This window comes from Poeciliopsis prolifica, unplaced genomic scaffold (genome assembly GCF_027474105.1).
Source record: "Poeciliopsis prolifica strain line A6 unplaced genomic scaffold, Auburn_PproV2 SCAFFOLD029, whole genome shotgun sequence".
Taxonomy (NCBI): Eukaryota; Metazoa; Chordata; class Actinopteri; order Cyprinodontiformes; family Poeciliidae; genus Poeciliopsis; species Poeciliopsis prolifica.
In genome coordinates, this window is record NW_026562404.1 from 1,942,597 (window position 1) to 1,969,621 (window position 27,025).

The window sequence follows — 27,025 nt, forward strand, 5'->3', positions numbered from 1 at the left end:
GAACAAATCCAGCTCTCAAACAACTGGATGCATCCACACAAAACAAAAGAATCTGGAGTAAAAACATTGTATGTGAGCACAGGAGAAACAACATCGCATGTTGACAATCACATTGGTTCATAGCGCAGGGTGACCTTTGGTCACCTCCAAACCTGGATCCATCAGGGGAAAAACAAGGCGTGTAGTCCTCTCTTCACACTCTGGATCTCTCCCTCGTGCTACGAAAAGATCATTTAGAACATGATGAATCATCTCAGACGATTCTGTTTACAACACTGGACGTCAAAGTGGATATTCAGAGTCCAGGCGTCCTTTCTAACATTTTTGTTTTTCATTTGATTTGGACAGAATAAATGTCACACTGAAGGTGGAAAACAAAAACAAAAAACTGTCTGGAATTATCCGTCTTGCTCTTATTTTCCTACGTGACAAAAACCTGGTGTTTTAATGCAGGTGTGTGGAGCTTTTACATTTAACTGAATGCACGTTCTCAGAGGTAGAGTGAAAAGTAAAACATGTAAGCCAGACTTTTAGGCTCAGCAGTCACCTGTGTTGGTGTCAACTCACCATTTCACTGAGAAGCCTGTCCTGAATCGTCTTCATGTCTTTTTTTATCAGGCACATCTGAGAGCAGCAGCCAGTGCAAAAAGATTTTATGGATATGAGACACAATTTGGTCTGTGAGTAAATTTATGACATGAGGAGAAAAGAGTAAAAATTCCTGATACCAACATTGACGCTTAAACAGCGATTACAGTCCTTGACAGGAAGAGGCTGAAATGGTCTACTTTGATTTAAAACTAAACTTTTTCCTCTTGGGATTTTCACAGTTATTACCACAGAAGCAACACAATAATAAATCATGCAGTTTATATGGATGTGAGAATCATACCTCTGATTTGAACACCCCGTCTTCGTAATCCCAGTTGTGACCGGTGATACTTTGTAAGGTTTTCTTCAGTGTGTCAGTTCTGGAAGGAAAATGCATACCAACAAAAAAAAAAAAAAAAAAAAAAAAAAAGAAGGGAAAAGATTGTTTGTGAAGATTAAAAAAAAATGCAAATAACACATTTTTGACGTCAAAAATTATGGATTGGTTGACAGAATGACTTCAAATTCAAAATTATGTATAGAAGTGAATAAGTTAAATGGAGTAACTTACTTAAATGGGCATAATAATACAGCCACCACAAGTTTTGTTTTGCTTATCAGAATTTGGTGACGATTAACACACATGCTAACAATTTCACAACACACAGCATCAAGATGGATAACTAGTTTAAATCAGTAAAAACTGAGTGCAATTCAACAATGATAACACGGTCAAATGTTTTCAGGTAGTGTCCAATTTTATGTGTCCGAGGAAAATACACATTTGAAATAACTATTGATCACAGAGATGCATAAATAATTGCTGACGGCAGGGGAAATGTAATAAAAATTAATTTTTCCGACTATTTCAAAGACAAACACCTTTCTCTCATATATTATTACGGTATGGCAATTTGTTTCTTAATATTAATTGCATATGACTGCAGTCAGCTAATATGCTAACAGTGTCTTTAAAGCCTATGATGATAACATTGGGAGAACAATGACATTGTAACAGAAAGCACAGTGATGTGCATAAGAACGTGTTGCCACACAGCTTGACTAAACTTCAGAATCAAGTGTTAATTTAACTAAAAGGACATTGCTTGGATAATAGAGTGTGCTAGTTACAGCCTGAGAAGCGTAAGGTGAATAAGCCGTGGGGGTAAATCTGGCTGGATAACAGTCAGGCGCTGAACACAAGCAAATCATCTGTAAAACCCCTATTAGTTATAGCAGTGGCAACTTCTCTTCAGAAATAGCTTCTGCTGCAGGGAGACATATTTAGTTTCTGACGATAGCCCAGAGGGGGGAAATGATTTTCCAGTCAACCCCTTTAATCCTTGTTCTGTGGAATAAACAAGTGTGTTGCTCAACATTTTACAGAGTATTTTAGTCCAAACTTGAGAAAAAAAACAAACAAACAAAAAATACATAAACAACAACAAAACAATCAATGATCAGAAGAGTGTGGCTGAAGAACAATATGACTCTTTTCATAAGTCGTTAATTCACCTCTTGGTTTCCTGCTTCTGGTAAGTGTGGAAAGTCATCATCTGCTTTTTCCAGTATATCTGCAAGAAAGAAGGGTCCAAATGATGGCTGTCATCTGTTTAAAATGAGCTATGCTAAACATTGAAATTAAATGAAACGTTTCTACATTTCAAACATAAAACCGTTTCAAATGTTAGTTTTATGATCCTAGTTATAGGTGAAAACAAGCTTAAGTGACCCACAGTGATGTCTTTCTCCATGTTTTGCAGCATTTTGTCATCCAGCTCCATCTTCTTGATCTCCTCCAAAAGGACCTTTTGAATTTGTCCAACTCTCTGAACTCTGTGCAGAGCGGAAAACAGTTAAAAAAAATACATCTAAGAAGAAAAGAATACACACAAAGTAGGAACATTGAGGATTTGGAGCCTATAGTAGCATGTGAATATTCAATTACTGAAAATTTAGAGCATTGATAAAACAAAAGCCAGACAAGCATCCATATTTTACTTTATTAAATAGTAGTGAAGGTCAAATCATTTTCAAGTCAATTTGTGCATTTAACAAAAAGGTTAGAAATACATTTTTTAAAAAACCATAAACTCCCCCAGGACAGACCTTTTTTTGTTAAGCTGGTCACCAATAGAGGAAATGTGTTGCTGGACGGTTTTGGAAGATTGTTTGTTGTAGATTTCCATCATCTTGCAACGGTTCTGAAAACATTGATCACACGACATACAGTTGATCAAGACAAGTCAGAGAAGAGTCCATTTCTTGAAGGTAGTCACTGCTTTCTAAACTAAGCTCAGTTAATTACAGTTAATAAGAGTATTCCTGTTCATGGTTTCAGAAAGGGTATGGGCATAAAACACAGGATATTTTCTTATTTTGTTGCGCGTGTATGAATGTGTGCAAGTAAACCTGGAACTTGTTTTTCAGCTCAGAGCTCAGCTGCTGACAGAGGTCATTTGGGTTCATAGTTCTTGCTGGCAGCTCTGAATCCTCCTCCATGTCTTCAGTCTCCCAGTGACTGCAGCTTATGTGGCTCAGCTCATCCACCACAGACACTTCGGCAACTGTGAGCAGAACACATCCAGACGTCACTTCTAGTTTGAATCGCTTTTGTTGCTCCGACACAAACCCACCCCGTCTCACTCTCTGCTTAATTCTCACTGCAAAACCAGACGTTTTCTTTTTAGAAAGTTGCTGAGGCCCCAAATAAAAATGTTTGGTAAAATCGTGGTGAAAACATTATTTCATCATGTACTGTAGAGTTCAAGCGTTTAAGAGAATGACATGTCTCGTGGTGTCACCTGATCACAGGTCTTTTTATGGGGAATTACTGGCAGCCGTGTTCTGGCTTTTGTTAAAATGTATTTTAGCAAGAGGGCTATTTATTTTTTGATAGATATTGCTTACAAGACTTGAAAAGTTTTCTTGGCTTCATTCGAGGAGAACGCTGGCCTCTCGTCTTGCTCTTCTTCTTCTCTTCTTCTTTCTCATCTTCCTCTGAATTACTGGATGACGAGATGCAGCGCTTGCGAGCGGGTCCTAAAAGACACGTCCACCCATCAACCAGCCATTGTTTTTCTCTTTTTCTACACTAATATATAGCAGTGATTTATTTGTGGTGCACGCATTATGTTGTTAGCAACTTAACAAACCGAAAAATAGAAACAATGTTTTACCTGAGACAAAATGCTGTGTCAGCTCAAGGTTCTTGTCAGTGACCGGTGTTTTCTGTCAGTATCAACAGTGTTGCATTAGCCACTTATTTTATGGTCATATATATTCACCATTTGTAATAACATAAACCCTGCAAAGATAAATAAAAAAAATCTGATCTTATCCCCCAATTGTATCTACCTCAGCAAAAGTCGAAAAATCAACCACTGTCCTCTCCTCTATCCCATTAGAGGTTTGCCAAGACCGGCCCACCAGGTCACGTCTGCATGTTTGCAGTTAACAATAGTCCACTGTACATCCCACTGTATAGTCAGACTACAGTCAGGTTATATTTGTCTGGCTATATATGTCTGACATATCACTATATTTAGCAATATGTCAGACTAAACAAATCGGTCAAAATCAGAATTGGAAATCGGGGATCGGCCAAGAAAAACTACAATCGGTGCACTCTTAAAGAAATCCTCAAGAAAAGAGATGAAAACCTCTTTCATGTTTCTGCTGAGAACTGACGACTTTGGCGATGAATGGCTTAGGGAGCCCAGGGAAACTGACGACACTTTACTGAGGTCAAGGTTACAACCACTGGGTAAGGCGACTCCTGGAAGCGGTGACTGGGGGGCAGACGGTACTGGTGGCTTGTCCAGCTCCAGAAGAGTTGATGTCAAGAGTGGCTGTGTGGCTGGAGACAAAAGGGACAGAGGCGCTGGGGACAGATGTTGCTGGACAGCACAAATCTGAAAACAAACAATTAAGGCAGGAGAACATTATGACAAATTGTCGATCCGAGGCAATATTGCAGCTCATTTTGTAATTACAAATGTCTGCTGTGGATTATGAACAAGGAATGATGAGGGCAGTAGGAAGCAGATGTAGTAATATTATCAGCCTGGAGTTCGAAAGAATATTTCAATCGTGCTATTTCACTGTTCATTATCTCCTACGTAATCACTACGCCATTTTTTTTCAACTCGTCGATCGACTCTTTCCCTCTGAATGGTCTAGTTTCAGTTTTAGCTACATGGTCTCATGTTACATTATGATCTCTATAACTGTGGATTTGGCTGTTACAATAATGAGAACCTCTGAGTTTCTCTCTAAACTGTCGAGGTTTGTTTGAGTTCAACTTCTGGGAGTTCTAGCTCACTTATCAGACGGTCTTCAGTTATTTAACAGCTTACAGCTGATACATTTTTCCAGTGACTCACGACTGCCAACTAACGCCGGTGACTTTAGTTCATTACATGAGGTAATGGTATGTGAATCACATGAAGATGCTACATTTCTGACTGAGAGGGGAAATGTTGAATGATTGCCAAGATGAAGTGTTGCAAGACGCTTCTGATAACTGGAATAAAACATCATAGGTGAAAGTTTTACCTGGAAGGTAAAACTTAATATAGTAATATAGAATATTACTGAAAAAAGGTGATTTATATTAGTACATTTCTGAATTTATAACTTCTTATTAAGAATCTAAAAACAGCAACGTTTCTTCTTTTCACAGCGTCTTACATGTCAGTACAAGTTATTTGCAGGATTTTCAAACCTGAACAATTTCCCTTCCACTATTTCTTTTTTTGTTGTTGTTGGTCTACCCAGCTGTTGGTTGATTTCAACAGAATTTGTTAGTTTCTTAATTAGAATTCAAAGACAAATGGTTGACATTCCCCATTTATTAGATATTGTTCAATATCCTAAAGTAAGTTTTCAATGGGAACTACCTTCTCTCACAGATGCACTGATAATCGTTTTGCTTTCTCTGAGGATTCATCCATCAACCATCTGTATCAATTTGAGTAGATTATCAGGCCTGAACTTCCAGGTTTTGCAAATATTTGATTAAGAGTACATTGGGTTAACAAAATGGCTCAATCCAACCACAAATAGTATTATCAAAATGGAGAGAGAACACAGTCAAGAACTCTTCAACTTTTGAAGCAGAATATTTGAGCGTGACATACGTTTTCAGAGTTAGGAGGTTGACCAACCTCTGCAGCAGTGAGCCCAGTGGGGGGACTGGGCGCAGGGGTCTGACCTGCCAGCGAACAGGCAGACGGGATGGACGGAGTCTTCGAAGAGTCCTGGTTTTGTTCTACATTATAGAAAGAAGACAGCTTATGCTGGCCTTTGGTGCAGACTATGGAGCAAACTTTGGGTAGCAGCAGGATTGGAGAGGGGGTGTCCTGGCAGGACAGATCTCTGGAGGTAGGGAGTGGGGATCCCTGCGGGCTGAGGACAGTGGAGCAGGTCAAACCCAAGGTTGGAGCTGACCTCCCAGAGGCTGTGAGGGTCCAAAGCAAACACAGATGTTCTAACAGCTGGCTTCAGATATTGGTCAGAGCACAGAAGGTCAACATTTACACCCTTTCTACACACTGTTTTACGGGTAAAGGTTTGGAGAGCATAACATCGTTTGGAGCAAAGAAGCACCAAATGCAAACTGAGACTCAACTGAACATACACAATGACAAAATGTTAAGATAAATATCATAAGGTGCAAAAGTGTTGTTTGTATAAAAACATATTATGTGCAACTATTTCAGTCAAATTTTATACTCTAACCCTACTTCTGAAACAAATTGTCATTGTAATTGCTAACATTAATACTCCATGCTATTTACAGATTTAAAGACCGAGATGGATCACATTCACAAATAGCTATATCTGTTAAAATTATTAACTTTCCACTTAATTTAGCCATGCTGTAAAATGAGGAAAGCCTTACAATTGCCCAACTGTACTCAAATTAGCCAATTTGAATACTCTGAATCATTTTCCACTTCAAAAGCTGTCAAAGGGACTGCAAATAAATATATATATACATATAAAAGTGGCTTATGTGACGAAACGAAACCATTTGATCAACCATGAAAGATTTGACTGATGTCAAAGAAGTCAAAAGACTGTTGTCTCTCTCTGAAGTTGGTAAGGAGCTTTCCACTCCAACTTACATCTCATCTTTTCAGTGAAAGGAGGAGACGGACAGAAAGAGATCTGGCAGGCGGCCAAGGAATCCTTCAAATAACTCGTTTGTTCTCGACCTGGGATGACATTTTTCTTATTCAACATCAAAGTTTCCTGGAGAATGTTCCCCGCTGTAATCTGTTGGGAAATCATCTTTTCATTCATTCTGGTCAGCGGTAAGCATGAAATACCAAACTATTTATACAAAAAAAAGTAAATGGTTGAAAACAGCTGTTTGACACATATTGTGTAAAAAAAGACTTTCAACCCTTTTTTTTTACAAATCAAATCAAACAAAACTTTTCTTATTTTCCTTCAGCTTTACCAGTTGTGTTTTTGCTAAATACCAGACGAATAGGACAGTAATTAGTTCATCAACAAATTACTGAGAAAAGGTTGTGAATACTTATGAATATAGGATATCTTACTTTTGATGTACTTTCTTAACTCTTTTCAGGTTGCCTTTATGTGATGTTTGTGTGTCAAGTTAGTTAAGGCTGTAACATTACAAATATGGAAAATCTTTTTTCTTGAACAAAAAGAAATTTAAAATAAAAGATTAAATAATTTCTTATGAATTAGCTGTAATTGTTGTTTTACAGCTTTATTAGAGGATTGTTTATTACTCTTACCAACAGGACTACTAAGTCATTAGAGTAAACTAATAAACTGAAAGGCTTTATTCACAAATCCTATTTCGCAATATTCATTGTTATGACTGAACTCTCACCTTAAGATCGGCCTCCTTGTATTTGTCTGCCTGGAGGTCAGAGAGGTTTTTTTTACTCTTCTTTATTGGTGGATCATCTGCGCGGTTCTCCTCCCTGTTCCACTGCTGCTCAGCAGAACAAATCAAACAGCCAGACACACCAAAATGTATTATTATTCAGCTCTTTCTGACTTCTTTCTGAATATTTATACGCAATCATCAGTTAATGTGAGTGAAACTTGATCAAATTTATCTACCTCTACTTTGGAAGAAGGTTTCATTTTGATTGGTTGTTTGCTTGCAGTCCTTTTCTTCTTTGTTGGTGCAACTTCTTTTGTCTTTTCTGAATTCTTCAAATTATCGACAGAAGAATGCTATTTTAAAGAAAAAATGGCACTTTGTTAAATCTGAAAAGAAAGAAAAACAGGTTGTGATTTACCAATCTCAAAATTACTAGAGTTGACTCGTACTAGTAACACACTCACAAAATGAAAGGGATTTTGGGTGAAATTTATGTTAAGTGTAAAAAGTTCACCCTATATTGATTTATAATGAAACTAGCCTTTTAAATAGAACAATGCAATGGTCATTTCTTCATATCACAGAAAAAAGCCATCAAAGTAGTTATGTATGCAACAAAAATATCAAACCCGAAACTTATTGGCTGCTGAGGTAATTCTTGTATGGCAGTTCTTAGGTTATTGAGGTTCTGGGGTACAGAGGGACAAGAATCTTCACAAAGTTTTAACTGCTCCAATAACTTTTCAATGGGATTTGAAGGCATAACTCCATTTGAGGTTATGCCTCAGTCTCCAACAACCGATCACTAACACAACCTCAATGTGCTGGAGAATTGATGTCCATGAAAGTAAAATTAGGCATGTGATCTTTTTCTTAGTCACATGAATGGATGTTATTCGCAGCATATATATTTGTCACTGTTTTAGTCACTAAGTGTACAGTAATTCTGTATTGACTATACACTCATACCCACACTGTAACACCACCAAAAGCTTGTTTAGTGACAACAGTGGCTGATGCACAGCGCTCTCTCGTCGCTGTCAGCATCGTTACTGGCTCATTTTTTGCTAACCATGAATCGACTTGATCAGAGAACAACACTTAGGCCCAATGGTCCCTTGTCCAGTCAGTGTAAATGCTCCCTGCTCAATGCAAGACAATTTGACCTAGTGGTGTGTTCAGGTGCCCTTGTGGGTCATCCAGCACACAGACCAGGCGGATGTCAAGTTTCGAATGGTCTGAAAGGACACTCCCTTGAGTATTCCTGGCATCCATCACGCAGTTCCACAATGAAGCGGTCATCTGGGTGGTGTATGCTCAGAAGACATCCACTTCTATGGCTTTCTGTGACCATTCCAGTCTCTCTGTGACACTAAAAGCTCAGTGGCAGCTTCCATCTAAGTACAAGCGTTTTGAAGCCAGGAGAGGGCCAGGTACTGCTAATTAGTTGTTAGGTGCTGTCTTGTTAGGTGTTGTTTGCATGATGTCAAAATGCAAACAACCTGATGAGGACTGTTCAAATACAAACTCTGATTGTATCTGGAAATTTATTGGTTGATTCATGGGCCAAACACTTGTGATGAAATTTGTTATTACTCTGGATGTTATAGAACAGAAAGTTGTGCATTCAGAAATTTTGATAAGGTCACATTAAGTTCACCTGTCAAGGTTGTAGTAAATAGTTTCGTCCTAAAATTTCACCTGAAAGCTGAATATCCCTATCTTTTTTTTTAGTAGTTTATTTACTTAGAAAGTTTAAAATTATATAGTTCCACATTATAACCAAAATGTTCCTAAAACTTTATAAAGCTGAAAGCCACAACTTTGTGTATGCTTTCAACAGACAGCTCTGTGAATTTGGCACAGATGAGTTTGCATTACTTGCTCAGATGAGTTGCTTAAACACAAAACACAAGAAAAAGAAAAAGCTCTTATGCCTTGGGTGACAGAGGCATCTCTGTTTCTGACGGGCTGTCATCTGTATCTGGTTCCTTGTAGCTCTTCGTAGAGGTGGCTGCCACTCTCCTGGGCCTCTTTGGAGCAGCTTGTGGTTTACTGGTGGCTGCTGCTTGCTTCACTGCCTTTGGCTGATCCATAGCCTCCTATGAACAGATTCTTGTTATACAACAGTGACACACAGTGGTAACATGGAGTACAGCAGCAGCAGTTTGTGGAGCAGTACTTAGATGCAATGTCTTACTTGAGTAAGTTTGCTTTTGTCCTTCCCAACTTTTGAAGATGATTGCAAATCTGGGTGTATGTCTGTAAGTAAATACCAAATGTTATAAGAAGCTATATGTATTGAATAACTGATGCACTCTTTTATTGAACTTTTTTGCAATAAGTTAAAGGTTATGCACCTGGGGACTGCAGAGGGACTTTTTTGGGTTTGATCTGTGCCTGTCTGGAGTATTTGATGACTTGGGGTTTGGGCTTCCTGGCTGACTCCCTCAGCCAGCTGACATCTGTTGTGGCATTGTCCGTGTCAGTGTCACTGAACAGATGCGTTTTCACATGCAGCTTGTTCTGCAACAGACATGTCAGCAAGTGACAAAAGCAGATGCATGTTGTCAGATCAGCCAATATGCAGCCATGCTGCTCCAAACTGAGAGACATCAATTATTTTGAACCACTACAACTCGAGCGTACTTTTGCCAGAGGTTGTGCTTTCTTAGATGTGATGAGAAATGTAGAGGAGCTGTGGATGTCACTGTCAAACAACAAAAATAAAATGAAACAACCAAAAAAAGAAATCTCAGAAGTTTCACATTTAAATAGTTGTGGAGTGAAACCTCAGAGGACTTGATGATTTTTTTCATCAATTTCTCATTGTATATGTTATTGTGGTTTACCTGGTTGATGTGACAAGTGATTTGGTAAAGGGTTGGTTCTCTTTCTAATGGGAAAGAAAACATTTATAAAACTTAAATATCTACAGTAGTTAAAAACATTCAATTGGAGCAGTGGCGCCCTCTCTTGAAAAATGTTGGCCACTGAATTACAGGGCAAGGCTCCGACACATTGTTGAAGTACAAAACAACCAAGTAGGAAAGTAAAGAAGTAAGGAAGAAAAGGATCCGTTACCCCGATGGAGAGAGGAGAATCAGCACTGAATGCAAAGGTATCTTTTCTAAGAAACAAAAGGGAGATTAAATAAAACTTTAAATAAATTACAACCCTGCAATTTATCATTTCCTCCCCAATTTTCCTAATTTCAACTCAAATGTTTGCATTACCCGTTTCCCACAGAGGCTGTGGTTGAGTTTAAGGATTTTCTAACTTTTACTGTTCTCAGTGTTTCCATCTGTAGCATAAAATATCTTCAGTTAAACAAGCAGGTCCCATAATGACTTTTCAGATAAAGTCAAGATATCAGCTAAACAAAGACTTACTTTACACGTCGGCATCTTGCCCATGTTAAAGATTGACCTACGACGACAAAAAACAAAACTAGGCAATATATGGTGTTTGTCTGTGCGAACTGAAGTATGTTTATTGATACCAAGAAAATCTCTAAATGTGCATACCTGTTTATAAGAGGGGGAATCCAGCTTTGAGTCATTCTCTCTGTGCTGCTTTTTCTTGTGGTTTGGGTTTTAGTCTCATAACGGCTGGAGATGAGCTTCATCATGCTAGCTGTGACCTCTGAATCTCTCTAAGTTGTACATGAGAACGAGGATAAAAATAATCACTGAAACCATTAATGGCTTTAAACAGCTGGTTAAGATGGATTGAATACACTGAATTCATACTTTGTCTCTCCTCGAAATCGCAATCTTTATGTCGTCTTTAACCTGAGATTGTTTTTGGTTCTCAGCAGTCTTATTTGTGACGGTCTTCTCTGAAGCTTTCGCAGTACCAGCATCTGCCTCCAGTGCTGCCTTTTCTGTCCCTTTCTCTTTAGATTGTTTGCTTCTCTGAGCCCTTTGCGTTTTGGGAACAGTCACAGAAGCATGCGTGTTTTCAGAGTCCGTTTCTCTGGAGCCCCGTTTGGTATTGGACGCTTTCCTGTGGTGACCAGCTGATTCCTGAGGCGGAGGATCTTTGCTCCTGTCACTGAGGAGCTTCTGCAGGCGCTCAGTCAACTCACTGTGGAACTGCTTGTGGAGAACGAGGCTCGACTTGGAAACTGACAATTTCTGGCCTGAGGAAGGGCAGCGCTGCTGAGGTTCCAGCAAACTTGAATTAGGCTCTAAACAGAGAAGAATAACAGCACATATTAACACACCCATGCTGTGTGTTAATGTATGTATATACATATTGATGTATATACATATAAGCTTTGTTGATATCAGTTATCAACTGTGTTTACCAGGTCTTGATAATGAGGTGACCTTCTGAGTTGGCATCCTTAGCATGTCAGAGCCGGATAATTTGCTCCAGTTAGAGCTGCTGTAGTTTGAACGAACAAGACGACTTCTCTTTATAGAAAAACTGTCTTTGACTTGAAGATTTGCAAACAAGAGTGTAAGTTTATCCCTTGACTTACATGTTACATGCCATTCTGGGTTGTGTGTCGGGTACAAAATTGTTTTCTGGAGGTAAAAAGGTGAAGAGAAGAGAACTCTTAGAGGCTAAAGAATCACAAACTTATGTTTGTATTTTTGGTGGTAAGTTCAGATCAAAGTCACCGTAGCAATACCCTGGGACTTTTCTTCGAGTACAAAGGAATCTTCTGCTGCTGCCACTAGCTGTAGAAACACAGAAACAACACATGAAAATGAATGCCATGCAGATATTGTTAGCATATAACTTTCAGTAAACCATGATACCATCGGTGACACAAAAAGTAATAATTTTAGAGACTTTTTGTAAACCAGCAATTAACTCTGTTGAGATTTTGTAGAGGTCATTTACAATCTACCAACACTAATTTTACTACCGAATTAGTGGACTGTAGAAAACAGACCAAGTTCAGGTTTATCATTGAAGTTTTCTTTTGTGACAAACCTGTTCCTTGTAGCCAAACACTCGAGTGCTGCATGGTGTTGTGTTGTTGCTACTGGTCCTAACAGCTGTACTGCAAACAGAGGCTTTCAGCAAAGAGGTACTGCCTTTGCTATTGGCTGTAATGTACAGAAAAAAAGAAAAGCAAATGGTATCAGGTAAAGGCCGACTCACATGCTTTGTAATAATCACTGTGTTTTAATCCTGACAGAGAGTTTGCTGTAAAAATGAGTCCTTCGGAGATAATAAATGAACTCAGCATTGGTTAATGAACAGGTGTGTGCTGCAGAGCAAAGTATCAACCATATGCCAAGTTGGAACTTGAGCAAAAACAATCTAGCACAACCACTAACACGTACAAGCTGGTATTTACTCATTTCTTACGCTACTAGTGATGTTACACTTTCAAGGAATTACTCACTTGATGTAGCAGGAGGAAAACGGACGACATTTACACTTCCTCTCTCACTGCTGCTAATGTAGATGGTGGACTCTGATGTACGCTGTCTGGCAGGGGTCACCATCTAGATGCAAGATAAAAGACAACCTGATAGGTTCACATTACTATTACAATATTAAATAACTGATTAGAGTACTTTTTTTTGATTTATGTAAAATCTAAAGGTGTTGCCTGTGCAGGTGCAGTTGTGGCGGTCAATAGGTAGGGGGCGGTGTTTTTCTCATTTTCACTCAGAGACACCTGGCTCTCTGGAACAACCTGTGTGAACACACACACACACAGCAACATCAATACATACATTTTTGGGTTTGCTAAGGCAGCTTGAAGACGCTCTGAGAAATAAACTTGTTGACAAAGGATCAACACACTGCATTTCATGTGTAAATATCACATTGAACATATGGCTGTAAATAAAGCCTGTTGTCAGGGTTTTGTTTACCTGGGTGCTGCTCCCTTCTACTGTGTGTTTAGCTTTTGTTTTCACTACATGGGTGCCCTGACAGAATAAAAGAGATTAGTGCCAGACAATTATTTATTATGACAGAAATGTTTCCTTTTCTCAGAGTCTAATTGACAGTATATACTAACATTTAAAAATGTGTTGTTTTGTGGAATGCTAGGATTCCCCACCTTAATGTTTCATCAGTTTTGCTCAAAACCTTTTCTATACCACAACAAATGTATTTATATATTGGATCAGTGACTAACTTTGTTTTTGTCATCTCCAAAAACATTGCAAGCAGCCTGCAGGATGTCCAGAGAGGAGCTGAAATGGATGATAAGACTGGATCCTTCCACTGAATCAACAACGACGACCTCTGACAGCTTGAGCAGCAAGACTTTCCTCTTGCCCACCTCTAGAGATAAAGAGCAGTTTTTATATATTGTTCATTTATCTAGCTTGCAGTAAACACCAACAATACAGTTATTTCAGTGCCATGGTAACCTGTCACAGTGTAGCTGAGGACTTCATTCTCATTGATACAAACTGTTTCCCAGTGGCCATCCTGGATAAAATGGAAAATTTGGCCTTGTTAGGCTCTAATCGAGGCTAACCTTTGATAAAACATAACAAACAAATTCTGTTCAGCTGATTTTGATTCCCACAGAACAAACTTGGTGTACCAGTACCTCTTCATCAGGCAAAGAGAAGTAAAAGGAGATGCTGCTGCTGCCCAGGTTGAAGTCAATCCAGAATTCCTCGAGTTTCTCGTCGGATGGCATCAACAGCTAACAAGATAAGCAGAATCTTTTTACAATAACTACTTACATAGACTAATAAATTTCACTTTTAACTCTATGTACTCAAAACCTAATGACAAGATAATCATTCACTACCAGAGTACATTCACTTTTGTGCCACAATCAATCATGTTTTAGAGTACCAATACATATTGAAGCTCTGATTAAAACCCTTGTTGAGACTGACCTCATACTTGCCCAGATACACTCTCAAACAGGGGTAAGAGTACACTCTGCGGCACAGGAAGGACACTGCTGTTCAGTTAAAAATACAAACTTTCCAAACACAGAAAACAAATATTCTACGTGTTTTAGAGAAGATATGGTTAGAAATCGTCCAGAAAGCTTCTGTGGTGTGACACAGCAAAGCAATGTGTTGTGCTCTCGTACCTTCTTTTGTCTCCCTGCATCCCGTTCACCATGTTCAGAAACCTTCTGCAAGCCTAAAATTACAAATTTATAGTTATTTTGTCTCTGAAAGATAAATAAAACAACATGTTAATCCAGTAAGTAAATATTCATATTAATTATTAGTACCGTTTCAAATTCAGAGTCACTGATCTGGGCAAAGCCACTGGCAACATGGGCCATGCTGAACCACTGGTCTGCGAGCTTCTTCCTCTGATCAGGAGTGGCCATTCTGCATAATGCTTCCATCAGGGATGACTGCAAGTCATAATCTGCAAAATAGGATGTTTCTGAATTTATTTTGGATGAAAAAGGCAGCAGAGTTTGTTTAAAAAATATAAAAATAAAATGAAATAATAACAATAATAATAATTTTAAAAAAAACTTACCACCACCCTCCACAATCCGACCTGCCAGTTTGCTCCTGCAGAAAAATAAACGCATGTGGGTAACAGCTAGCGTGGGAATTTTAGAAATCGGAACCACATCGAGAAATCTACAATTACACACATGATATCTGAAGCGTCTTGTGATGTCAGGATCCTCCTGTTTTTCTTGAACTCCACTGGGATTTTATCCAGAATGATGTTAAATTTACGAATTGCCTGTCAGAGCAACATGATTGCATTTATTTACAGCCAAAGACCTCCGTTTTTCAAACTCAATGTCATTCTCAAAAGAAGAAGTTACACAAATTCTTCCCCACCTCTTTCTGGATCAGAATGTTGATTCTGGGGTCTACTGCTAACTGACCGACAGGATACAGGAAGGACTCAGTCACTTGGGAAGTTCCTGAAAGGAATGTTAGGGAATAAAGTTTGAAGGGAACGAAACACCTTTAACCACTTACCATCATCTAATTTTATGCAAATAATACACAAGTGTCACAATTTGTCATGCAATACCAAGAGCATTAACATACTTGTGTAATTGAACAAATAGGATTTCTAACTCGGTATTAGCTTTCTCAATATTTCTTTCCCAACTAAAAGACAAATGAAATGTGAAATTTACAAACATACCCTCTTTACATGACTCATGAACTACCTGCAGCAGAAGAAACAGGAGAAAACATTTTAGGCAGAAAACATGTTGTTGCACTAAATGTGCTAACTCATAAACACAAGCTCACCGCTAAGGCATTCAGGAAATTCTCAGAGAGCGCAAACATGGTCTCATCCCAGTGAGGGCCATGTTGGATCCACAGCTTCCTGCATTTCTCAAACCACTGTATCATTTACTCAAAAAAACAATGATAATAATTTGAAACCTGAAAATACTGACTTTGAAAACATTGTTGCATATGTTATAGTAGCATATACTTATCTTTTTAATTAGTCCTTGAGATATTAAACCTGAAAGTCCTGCCCCACTCGGTAATTTAAAATTGTTCCCACATTTGTAGAGGCTGGCAAATCCCAAACTGGCCAATTTGGTCTCTTTTTGATCCAAGCCCTAAAGAGCATAAAAGTTCTTTTAGAGTTTTATAAAAATAAAATTAAACTAACAGAATGATGAACAACTATTTGGACCCAATCTTACCCTGGTGACAAGTTTGTCCAATTTATTGAGGAACTGTTGGGAGCAATTAATGGACCTGTCTTCAAATGTGTTTCTCTCTAAGAACAAGTCGAGAGGCCGGACATCTCCACTCTTCAACGCTGCGCTGATTATGTTCTCCAACTGCACAGAAACATTTAAAGCTTTAGAATACTGTTACTTTGATAATTAATACTTGAATAACCTTGAAATAAACAGATGCAGACACAACCTGAGGGCTCGAGCTTGGAGCCATTCTGGCTTCCTAACGAACACTTTCTGTTCTTGACCTGCTAAATCCTCAGGATGAGCTGAGAAAACATACACCTGTCAATCACAATGTAGGCAAGCATTATACATGTAGTATGGTGACTTTATGAGGTTACAATTAGAGATTATTTAAGCCCCACTCTAACAACTTGTTTTTTATATATATATATATATATATATATAGTAAACCATTGTCTCATGTGGGAAGCTGGCATCATACTGGCTCAACAATTAAATGGAAATGAGGTGGAACATATTCTAAAGCAATATACAAATAATAAAATTATTTATTCACAAAATTTGAGCATATGTATGACTAACTTATTCATAAATATTCTTAACATCTATTGATATGCAGTGGCTTAAGAAAATATGTTCGTTCGAAACGGAGGACACCGCTGTCTCGGAGAGACTGTTAAAAATGTCAGCTAATGACATTAAAAACAACATGTGTAAACACTAAGAAAGTAAGCCTACTTACTCTTAGTATGTTCCATCATTCACCTAGAGTAAATCAGCCTAAAATAATTTACTTAAGCGTACATAAAAACACAGAGCCAATTTAATATCTCCGAAACCTACTTTGCTAGCTTATCGACAACTTCTGACAGCAGCGCCTTCACCTTTTGGGTTAGATAACAATTAATCTAACCCAACAAGCATAACGGAACTGAACGGGTGAAAATACGTCGATAAAATAACCATTACATTGTGTTAATTGTGAGCAACTTACCGTACCGTTAAAATCACCCACACAAAAAAGAAAAAAAAAGTATATTTTTGACCGTTATTTTATTTTTATTTTTTTTTTTTAGCTCAAACGGCTATCAGGAGACCCGCGAAATCTACGTCAATCTCGCACGCGCGAATCGAGCAAAGGTAGGTGGTATGTCTATTTTTGTAATCCCTCGGATTCCAAGACTCTTGAAGGTAGCGACCAATGCGGTATGTTAGACACTTAAAAGTTGTGTTTTACCGCTGAAGACACCGTCACTTCCAACACTCCCACTCTTATCAACATTGACTTTGCTTGAGCGTATTCTCATAAATTTAGATATCCGTTAAAGATGTTCAGAAATAATTATAGAGTTTTGTTCAGGCACATAAAATTTAGGCATAATTTTTTTGCTTAGGGTTTTTTGTTATGATTCGTGACGTCAGAGTTAGGACCATTATAGTGTGATATTTCATGTCTATGGTCAGGAGGGGTATCTAGTAGCGAATGTCGTTAACAGAAAAGTAGGACGTATGTTGAGGTTCGAGTACCTTACCTTCGCCATATTGTGAGGGACGTGCAAATCTACAAGGTCACCATATTGTGATAGGGAGGTTAAAAATTAATACTGAAAAATACGTTAAATTTATTTTGATAAATAGCTTTTAATTATAATGTAAATATAATTTTTAGTATAAATAAGAGCGACGTTTTGACAAAGATAAGCAATTTATATTAATCACAGCAGAATATAAATGTGCCTAAAAATATCTTACCTTATTTAACTTCAGATAAGCAGCAAATACACTTAATTATTTTTGAATAACAGTAAAAGAGTGGATATATATATATAGTTTTGATCTGATAACATCAAAGCAGTATTTTTTTTTATAGATTTTTAATGTATTTATAAAAGTACCACTCACAATATACGGTCCAGCTGTCCATGCAGAATTTCTTCTTAGTGTCAGTTTTTAGGGATACATTTAGGAAGCACCATCATCTTTTACTCAATAATATATTCCAAGACAAACACAGACAGCATGTTTAATCAGTAAACATATAAAGAAAGTATTGAAAAAAAGAGCAACTAGAAAAAAAAAACTATTAGAATTTCATTGAACAGATAAAGTGTACGGACAAATGCTTCAATGAATCAGAAACTTAAAGCACTTTCTCCCTCTTTCATCCATTACTTTTTCTGTGCTTAGAACAAAAAAATCTAAATTGATCCAAAAATTGGAATTTGCAGGTTAGATCTGATATAAAACTGAACATCTGCATGTTGACCAGGGAAAAGTTGATTGTTGCATCTTTAAATTTAACACCTACAATTTTTGCATAATTGTTTTTATTTGGAAAATGCTCTGGACATTTATTTATTTAATGGGATCCAAGTTAAAATTTACACTGAGAGAATATTGAGCAACACATTTTGCAAGAAATCATTTATTCCATCAGATATCCAGCAAGGTGACCTCCCCTTTTAAAAGTAAATGGAAATATAGCATATATAGAGACACACACGTTTATCTATTTATTTATTTAGTGCAATTTTTAAAACTACAAATGCCTTAGTGCTCAATCTCCTCTACCTATAAAAGTGCTCGTAGCATAATTTTTAGCATAATTTTGTTAGCAGTGCTTAAATCAACAACATATCCTCTGTAGGTATTCTCAGTATGTATTGCTTCTAGATTTAAAGTGCTCAGATTGCATTCCCTCCCCCCCCATGTAGTTTGCATCCTAAATGAAATGCACCATGCTGTCTTCACATTCTTTAGGCACTGTTAGCTTGTAGTTTTGGCAGACTAATTTATAATTATTTCCATTGTTGTTGTCCCAATATTCAACCCCACAAACTTTGTATTGGATAGCAAACTCCAGCTGCGCTCCTGGTCGAAGCGAGGGAGGGACTGGTAGATGGAAACGAAATGTATCACAACTAATTTCCTGCCCTCTTGCTCCTTCTCCGTTGCAGGTTTTGGCGACAGTGGAGACCCAGGAAGCCTTAGTTTCCGCAGAACTTTTCCACTCCGTAAATGAATACCGAACTTCAACTTCTTTCTCAAAGTCTAAATTTAGGACTTGTGTGATTCCGATAATGCCCAGTTCAAAGCACAAGACTCTCTCCAGACACACTTTCTGTTCATGGAGACGCTGCAGGAACTCTGGCTGGTCACCGGGCTGTTGGTCAAAAACCGGCTTTAGGTATGGCAAGTTAATCTCAAGATGCCTTCCATCTGTCATCTCAGCACCCATCAGGAGTCTGAAGGTAACGTGTTGTGGCACAAATGGGTCCTCGCCTGATTTAAAAACCCTAACGTCTTCCAGGTCCAGTCCAAGAGAGTCGACAAACCTTACGCCAACACCTCTGCTCTGTTTCTTTTTGTTCTGGGTGGCAGAAGGCAGAGAGCGAGACCGTTGCCGGATGATGGGCTTCGGCGTAGGCTCACAGGTGAGGAAGCTGTGGGAGTCTTGTCCTTTTGGCCGAGTAACTCTGGGACTTGGCGGGCGGATTGGGACAGGCTTCCTGACGGTGTCGGGCTTGTCAGCTTGAAGCATTTCGTTCACCTTTATAGTCAAGAAGGACCGAGACCCACCGCTGCAGCTGGACAAAGGCTGTTGAGATTTGGGGGGGAGTATCCTCTCATGTCCAAGGAACCACCCTCTTTCCATGTTCTCTGCTGGCCTTTCTGACCTATATAAATACACACTATAATTAGTTTTGAAGCAGAATCACTTAGTGTGTCAAATTAAGTTTATAATTCTGCTCTAAGCAAAGTGTTAAGGATCGAAATTAAACTTTTTTTTTAAAGAAGTTTTTTTTTTATGAAACTGTACTGCCATAAACTTCGAGTGGGCGTGTATGCTGGTAGTACGTGCCCGACTGCACAATCTGTCTGAACAGCTGCAGCAGTGCTTGGAAATGCCCTTAATTCATAAGGATCAAACAAGCAAACGTGCATTAAACAAGCAAACTTTGACCTCACCTCAACACACACAGATGTGGAGCGTGTTGCATGCAGGCTGCAGAAACACTGTCTCTTATAGCTCGATCCTCCATTTAAAGGAATGCGTGGCAGAATTTCGGTTTGCGCAACGTCGTTCAGACTGCGAGGATGATTTCGAGCATGTTAAGTGTTAGTTCGACTTATAAACACTAACAGTTCGCGTGCGCCCAGCGTAAAGTCGATGGAGATCGGCTAACAAGCGCGCAGTTGGGAGGAAATATACAGTGCGCAGATTCATTGGGTGCGCACCATTTGCCAGCTGGCATGGAAAACGGTGCCAAAGTAGGCGTGGCCTGGGAGCATTTCAAACGAATCATAAACTCCTTGATTTTGATGTTTACTAGGTAATTTATTTTTCTAAGACAGTCGTAGAACAATTATATTATAATAATTATATCATAACTGTTTCTCTTTTCAAGTATGCACTCTCAAAAGGGGTTGGGTTGGAACTGCAAAACATATGATTCTAGCTTCGAATAACTTATTCATATGACTGTACGCATGTAGCCTTTGCATGTATGAGGCAGCATGCCTTATACATGTCAGATTCATTTTGATTGTCATAAAGAAAGTGTCTCTTCTAAAGAAAGCAGTAGAAAAATATTGAATCCAATTTCCTTCCTTGTACATTTCCCATTAGTTGATCAGGCCATCATAATGTCTCCTTTGGACCAGCTCTTGAGACAGCTGAGTACTGAAAGCCCGGAAGAGAGACACCAAAAAAAGCATGAACCAGCAAGGACCCAGACCGTGCAATGAATTTCCTACCAACTGGCAAATACTGGTATTACACGTTATCAAATCCAGAGGACTCTAAAGCATTCAGACAGATCCTAACGACATTAAATCATTTACCCATACATTCAAATGCCAATGGAGGTACGCTACAATGTAGCCAAAAAAGCACCAATGCTGCTTGGCCCTCTGACTACCACCAGCAGGCAAGGCAGGTCTTTAAGGACACAACAAGGACACAACGCTCGAGATGGATGGCGAAGAGGCTAAGCCCCATCGATTACAGGATGACCTCCTACCACCACCACCATACTACTGATTTGGTGTGTTTCCTTTTTAAAGCAGAAGTCTCTACATCTGTCACCAGAGCTTTGCCAGACAGTGTGGGAAGCCATACTCTTCTCAAATGACTTGTAAATGTCCACTTCTACCACATGACTGTGATAAACATAGCAGATTGTTTCCTTTCTTTCTTTTTTTTTTTTTTTTTTTTTTTTTTTTTTGCATAACAAGATAATAATTATCCAGTAAAGAATTTGATGTGTGTGTATCAACAAGCAGGTGAAACATAGTACTTTAGTTCAGGTTACTGCTAAACTGAAACTAAAGTAGCTGACAGGATAAATAGCTGACATTTATCCTGTGAGCTATTAATGATGCTATGAACCAAGATCCTTCAGACAGATCCTAACCTGACCTTCACTTCAGAGAAACCCCGCCCAAACCGCCCCGTTATGTCTTCTGGCCGAGTGATTCGCCGGCTGACTGTTAAGAAACGTGCCCACTGATGTTGCCTGGGTGACTGAGTAGCTCAAGACTGATTGCCAAAGGTGTGCATCTTATTTTTCTCTTCCTGCGTCTATTTAGGGGCCTCAAAATAAGATTTGTTGCATCTCCAGTGTTTTAAAGTGATAATTGGACGCTTTTAAACAGCACCCGTGGTGGATTTTGATCTCGATCACTGACGCTTACACTTCAAGTCCCATGATGCACTCCGGCGGCTCACTTCGGCACAGGCAGCGAGCCAGTCAGCAGCAGCAGGTAAACAAACCCATCTCACAGGGAAACAAAGCGTCTGCGCTGCTTCTGCTTTGTTGCATTCGTAATGATGAAAAGGGTGACATTGGAGTCGGATATGCCTTTCCTTGTCACAGGTTAATTGCGAGTAGAGCCAAAGCGGCATCGTGTTGGAGCAGCGACGTAGCGTCGAGGACCAAAAAACAGCAGTTCGTGTGTTAAACCTGCAGCGGAAGAGGAGAGGCTGGTGTCTTCGCATGATGCATTGCAGCACCTCGGAGAAAATGGGTGATTTTAGCCGCGTCCTCAGACGAGGCTGTCTGATCAGAGATGTCGGCTGGCTTCTTTAGCTACCGTGCAAGACAAGATCCGTGCTGGACTCCAGACGCAGCGTCCCATGTGGTGCAACATGGGCCCCATCATGCAGGAGCGCACGGCTTCCACGACACTGAAGCGCGTCGTTTCCAAGGAGAAGATACGAGTTAAGAATACCGAAAATAGCGGGTCACTTACCAGGTAGGCATTTTCTACACTGAACGGGACTGAACGTTATCTTATGGATTGTATTTTTCCTTAAAGACGTGCCTGATGCTATTTTCTGTTTCACAGCTCAAAGAAATGTAACAAGACCACGAAAGCAATGAGCCAAATGAAAAATGGTCTCCCGGGACCAGATAAGGATAAGGACACAGCAGCCCTACAGAGGGTATGTGACTGGCACCGTTACTAATTAATATGCAATAGGTATTAATATATTATAACAGGTTACTACTGTTATCACTGCCCAGCAGCTGAGATATACACAGCAGTGGGCCAGATTAGACTGTCCAAAAGTTACACCTTTCATTCAGCACAGCATTGGGTAAAAAGTAAGCTCAGACTAGAACTGATTATCTTAACACCTGTTTGACACCCACCTAAGGGTTTCCAACGGGCTTTGCTGAGTTGGTTGTATTAAGTCAGGTCACAGGGCTCTCATTCAAGAAGCCTGCATAAGGCCAGGAACAGGTGGTGTCCCTTCAGCATGAATGACATCCTTATGCAGCCAACAAACGCACACCGGCCGAGTAGTGCATAGTGTAGCCGCGCTGCCTGAATGAATTCACGCTTCCTCATTTTACAATCAGAAAACTTTATATAGGTTTTGAGAGGTTTTTTTGATACAAACATAAGGGCTTCACAATTGCATGTGAAGTGGAAGGAAGATTATAAATATTCTACCAGTTTTGGACATCTAGGGATTGATAGATGTGGTGACTCTTCCTTGTGATATCATTAAAAATCAGCCTGATTCAGTGGAAAGTTCTACCACTGGTTCTTTATTTATTTATACCAATAACCTTTGACCTTAAGCATTTAATTGTGGCTCAGACTGTATGTTTGGGATTGCTTATTCCACGTGTTTGATGTGTTTCCCAAGTGTTTCACACTGAATACACAACTTCTTGTGTATTCAACAATCACTATTTTTAGAGTGCACACATAATTGTTCACATGTCTACAGATTCTCCAACCTGAGCAGCAAATCCTTTTTTTCTCCTCCATGCAAGGAGATTAGTGCTCTCCTTGTCTGGTGTCTCAGTGTAGTGTTGGAATTGAACTGTACTCTTTTCATTTTCTGATAATGGATTGAACAGTACTCTGAGTTATTTGGAGCTTGGCATATTACTTCATAGGAGTGAGAATAATTTTGGGTTGTAATGACTTTTCTGCAGGGTGCTCAGTCTAAAGGTGGTAGGATGAAGTCAGGTGCGTCTCAAAATGCAAGCAAACTCACAAGGTAAGAGATGAAAGCGGCGTGTATAATTTCTAAGTGCGTTCCTTCAGGTACATTAAATCCCTAATTCCTCCAACGACTTCTCCCCCACTCCCTAAATCCATCTGTCTCTTCTCAGCCCTGAAGCAGAAGGAGACTGTAGACCTCAACTTCGCAAGCAGTCATCTACACACAGGAAAGAGGAGAAACGAGAAAATCAGCGACTGTCACCGTGCGGCAACGAGCTCCTCCCAAATCGCCAGGGGATGGGAAAAAGTCGTCGAGCGCTCTCTCTGCCTATTTCTCCAATATCAGGACTACGGATGTCGCCGTCCCACCCGCTAATGCATTCCCCGGCTCCGACCCCAGAAGCACTGCAGCAGCACTACAACAACAAGGAGGACGACTCTGACAGCGCTAGTGATCTGTCAGACTCTGAGCGGCTGCCTGTTTTGCCCTCGCCGTGCACCCCGTGCACCCCGCCCCACCTCAACCTGCGGGCGGAGATCATTAACACTAACGACTTCCTCCCAGATATTCCAGGACCCCATGGGATGGCGGGGGACGAAGATGAGAGTGAGAAACCCGCGTACACATACTCTGATTTCCTGCCTCCGCCCTTCAACTGCTGGAGCCTGAGACAGCTGGCGGTGTTTCTTCACACCGAGGGCCGCGGCGCCCCCCGGCCCAAGCCTGTGGGGTCCTTAGAGAAGTACCTGGAGAGGCTGCTGCACCTGGAGTGGCTTCAAATCCAAACGGTGCAAGCAGAGAGCAGCCGCCCTCCTGGGGGTCGCACAAGACCACAGAGCTTCCCTTCTTCCACGGCCGCGCTGTCGGCCAGACCTCACACCGCGCCATCTTCCCGACTCAACTCCCCCAAAGGGCTGCGGCACGGCTCGCGAGCCTTCCCTTTCACACCTGTTAACAACCCGCCGTCGCCTGCCTCAGCCCAGCAACAGCTCTCCCGCTTTCCAGTGTGTCCGCACTGTCACATGCGATACCCTCTCTGCAACGGAAGCTGCTCTGCCTACGCCTACCAGCGCCACTCGCGGCTCAGCCCATTACTTGAGCGCAAGGCGCGCCCAGGAGCGGCAGCGAAGCGGAGCAGCAGCGAGACCCGAGCCGCCTCCTCTGAAGGTAGGAGCCCTGGAGCACAAGGCGGAGGGGGAGGGGCCCGTACACCGGTGAGCCCCTCAGCTGGGAGGAGTCATCTCAGGCACATGCAGGCTGCGGGTAACGCCCGGAAACAACCGCAGGAAGCCGGCACTAACCAAAAGGGCAGAGGGCAGGTGAGGAAAAGCCGCGTCAGAGCCAACTCCGAGACAGATGTGAAGAAGGAGCCCAGCGGGATCAAAGGTGCAGCCGCCGAGAAACGGGGACATCCCGGAAGCAAGAGAGAGCTCATCGCTTCCAAGAGAGACGAGAGGGACTGTCAGCGGGCCGAGGAGGGAAGTCAGGCCTCTAAAACTGCCACGAAAAGAGCTGCTAAAGAGCCAGCGAGTCTCTCCAAAGCTCCAGCTAGCAGCCACAGCATTCCTAAACAAAATGGCAAAACAAAAAATGTGCACTTTGTTGCTAAGTAACCCCTATAGGCCTGAAGTATATTGCTTTAGTTAGTGGTTACTTGGTAAAAAAATCCTAAACCTATGCTTGCTTTGTGTAAAGTCTGTGTAAAACTAACATGCTCTAATCCTTATACAGCAGGATGCACACAGCCTTTAAACTATAGACATGGTCTGTCATTCATCAACTAGTAGATAACAATAGGATAGTACAGGTGTGTCCAAATACATTTTAATATCCTCAAAAAATTTATTTATTTCACAAATTTAGAAAGTAAAACTTATTTTATTAAGATTAATGACAGATTACATACATTTTCAAACCGTGTTCTTTGCTTCCACATAATTTTCCTTTTGTGTCTTTCCCAGAAGGCAGTCCTTCTGGTGGACTTTCTGCTGGACAATTGTCCAGTCGGTGGGCTTACCCAGGATTATGTTGTCTATGGGCGTCTATTTGAAAATAATTTCCTTAGCTAATATTCAGATTCTGTGAGAAACGGAGTTTTGAGTTTTTATGAGTTGTAAGCCGCAGTCTCTCATCATCATGAGTGTCGCTCATATAAAACTACTGAAATAAATAAACTCTCCAGTGATATTCTAATTTTATTGAGGCATCTGTATGTTTGGCATTTGTTTAAAAAAAAAACGGTAGAATTAAAAGCGTCATGCTGAGCTCTGCTTAGACATGAGGTTCAGTATCAACATAGACACAGCTCTGAATTTTAATGCACCGCACTGTCATCCCTCCGTTCTCTAAATGTTACAATAGAGATATAGGATAAATGAAAACAGATACAAGCATAAATACTGCATAATGATATTTAGTACAAGTCATAGCATTTCATAAAATACTCAAGCAGCTTTGGATGTTTGAATGTATTTTTGTTTTATGTTGCTTTTTTTTAACCATAATTCTTTTGTGACCCCTGTTTTAAACTTTAAACGTCTCTTCAGCAAAAGGAAACACACTGGATCATCTTGTGACTTTGAGATGTACTGTTTTTTCACCACTCTGTTACAGGTTTTTTTTTTTTTTTGTTACAAGGGCTTTGCATTGTCAAAAAAGCTTGAATTGTAGTTTGCATTAACTTAATGTATTTTGCATAGAGCTGAGGTCGTCTCGTCACTGAAGGCGGTGGATTGTTTGCTACGAATGTAAATGCGTATTTTTCCAGAATTTCTATACCATAGCTATATTTATGAGACGTCGTCGTGGTCGACTTTTATTTATTTTTGTCATCTACATGATTACCTTGTGACTAACCTAAAAAAAAAAGAGAGAGAGAGAAAGAGAAAAGAGGAATTGTTTTGTAGAAGAGCTGAATGTAATTTCTCTGGCCTCTGCAGTCATCCCAATTGTTTGAATGGAGCTTTGACACATGATGGCCGCTGGGCTGTAACTGGGTGATGGTGGACAGATCACCTCCACATTCCACTACATACTTAATGTTTGTAGAGCAATGTTAATATTACAGCGCTTTGTCTGTTTTACAGTTTGATTTAAATGGTCAAAGCACTAAAATTAACGTAAACGTGACGTACTATGACTGCACTCACTAAGTATATATTTATGTAAAATGTCAAAGCCATAGTGAAGGGGCCAGGACAGACGAATATTGTTCATGTGTACACTATACACTATGTTGAAAGATTGTGGTATTTTTCTCAGTGTTGGATGCGAGTATTTGTAAGGCATAGAAATAAATGTTTTGGAAGCGAGAAAACATGTCATGCAGTTATTTGTAAAATTTAAATATTTATTCAGTTATTATATTGACATTAACAAAGATCAGTATACAGGGAATTGCAAAAGATGGGGTTGGACATCTTTAACACATGTGGGTCAAACCATTCTATTGTGGTTGCATTTATATTTTGACACAGATAGATTCTTA

At 39.9% G+C, this 27,025-nt stretch overlaps 3 protein-coding genes across 5 annotated transcripts; 1 reads left to right on the top strand and 2 right to left on the bottom strand.

The window, feature by feature from the left end:
- Positions 1 to 55: 55 nt before the first annotated feature.
- On the bottom strand, positions 56 to 17,187 carry sycp2 (synaptonemal complex protein 2). 2 transcript variants are annotated; one of them, XM_055049476.1, is made up of 46 exons: positions 17,065 to 17,187; positions 16,294 to 16,388; positions 16,065 to 16,205; positions 15,847 to 15,977; positions 15,655 to 15,757; positions 15,545 to 15,569; positions 15,229 to 15,314; positions 15,033 to 15,127; positions 14,912 to 14,946; positions 14,652 to 14,794; positions 14,505 to 14,557; positions 14,302 to 14,347; positions 14,004 to 14,102; positions 13,819 to 13,879; positions 13,581 to 13,729; positions 13,312 to 13,368; positions 13,044 to 13,130; positions 12,834 to 12,936; positions 12,416 to 12,531; positions 12,108 to 12,156; positions 11,955 to 12,000; positions 11,778 to 11,857; positions 11,218 to 11,657; positions 10,993 to 11,120; positions 10,858 to 10,894; positions 10,702 to 10,769; positions 10,550 to 10,595; positions 10,318 to 10,361; positions 10,115 to 10,175; positions 9,826 to 9,991; positions 9,666 to 9,727; positions 9,403 to 9,567; positions 7,702 to 7,818; positions 7,466 to 7,570; positions 6,723 to 6,873; positions 5,760 to 6,052; positions 4,254 to 4,505; positions 3,771 to 3,822; positions 3,502 to 3,633; positions 3,004 to 3,158; positions 2,701 to 2,795; positions 2,328 to 2,427; positions 2,107 to 2,165; positions 893 to 971; positions 568 to 624; positions 56 to 218 (listed from the first exon to the last, which is right to left on the bottom strand). In XM_055049476.1, exons 2-46 carry the CDS (start codon positions 16,315 to 16,317, stop codon positions 162 to 164), a joined length of 4,650 nt encoding a protein of 1,549 aa, XP_054905451.1. In that variant the 5' UTR covers positions 16,318 to 16,388; positions 17,065 to 17,187; the 3' UTR covers positions 56 to 161. The 2 variants fall into 2 exon arrangements, with proteins under 2 accessions (XP_054905451.1, XP_054905450.1); XM_055049475.1 differs by having other exon boundaries at positions 10,858 to 10,915.
- Positions 17,188 to 17,970: 783 nt separating this feature from the next.
- Positions 17,971 to 20,409, bottom strand: ppp1r3da (protein phosphatase 1, regulatory subunit 3Da). The gene is made up of 2 exons (XM_055049478.1): positions 20,040 to 20,409; positions 17,971 to 19,747 (listed from the first exon to the last, which is right to left on the bottom strand). The coding sequence occupies exons 1-2, from the start codon at positions 20,111 to 20,113 to the stop codon at positions 18,793 to 18,795; spliced, it is 1,029 nt and encodes a 342-aa protein (XP_054905453.1). The 5' UTR covers positions 20,114 to 20,409; the 3' UTR covers positions 17,971 to 18,792.
- Positions 20,410 to 20,802: 393 nt separating this feature from the next.
- On the top strand, positions 20,803 to 26,848 carry fam217ba (family with sequence similarity 217 member Ba). Of its 2 annotated transcripts, XM_055049481.1 has the most exons (5): positions 20,803 to 21,836; positions 21,950 to 22,328; positions 22,422 to 22,518; positions 23,528 to 23,592; positions 23,708 to 26,848. In XM_055049481.1, the coding sequence occupies exons 2-5, from the start codon at positions 22,210 to 22,212 to the stop codon at positions 25,149 to 25,151; spliced, it is 1,725 nt and encodes a 574-aa protein (XP_054905456.1). In that variant the 5' UTR covers positions 20,803 to 21,836; positions 21,950 to 22,209; the 3' UTR covers positions 25,152 to 26,848. The 2 variants fall into 2 exon arrangements, with proteins under 2 accessions (XP_054905456.1, XP_054905455.1); XM_055049480.1 differs by having other exon boundaries at positions 20,803 to 22,328.
- The last annotated feature ends 177 nt before the right edge of the window (positions 26,849 to 27,025 follow it).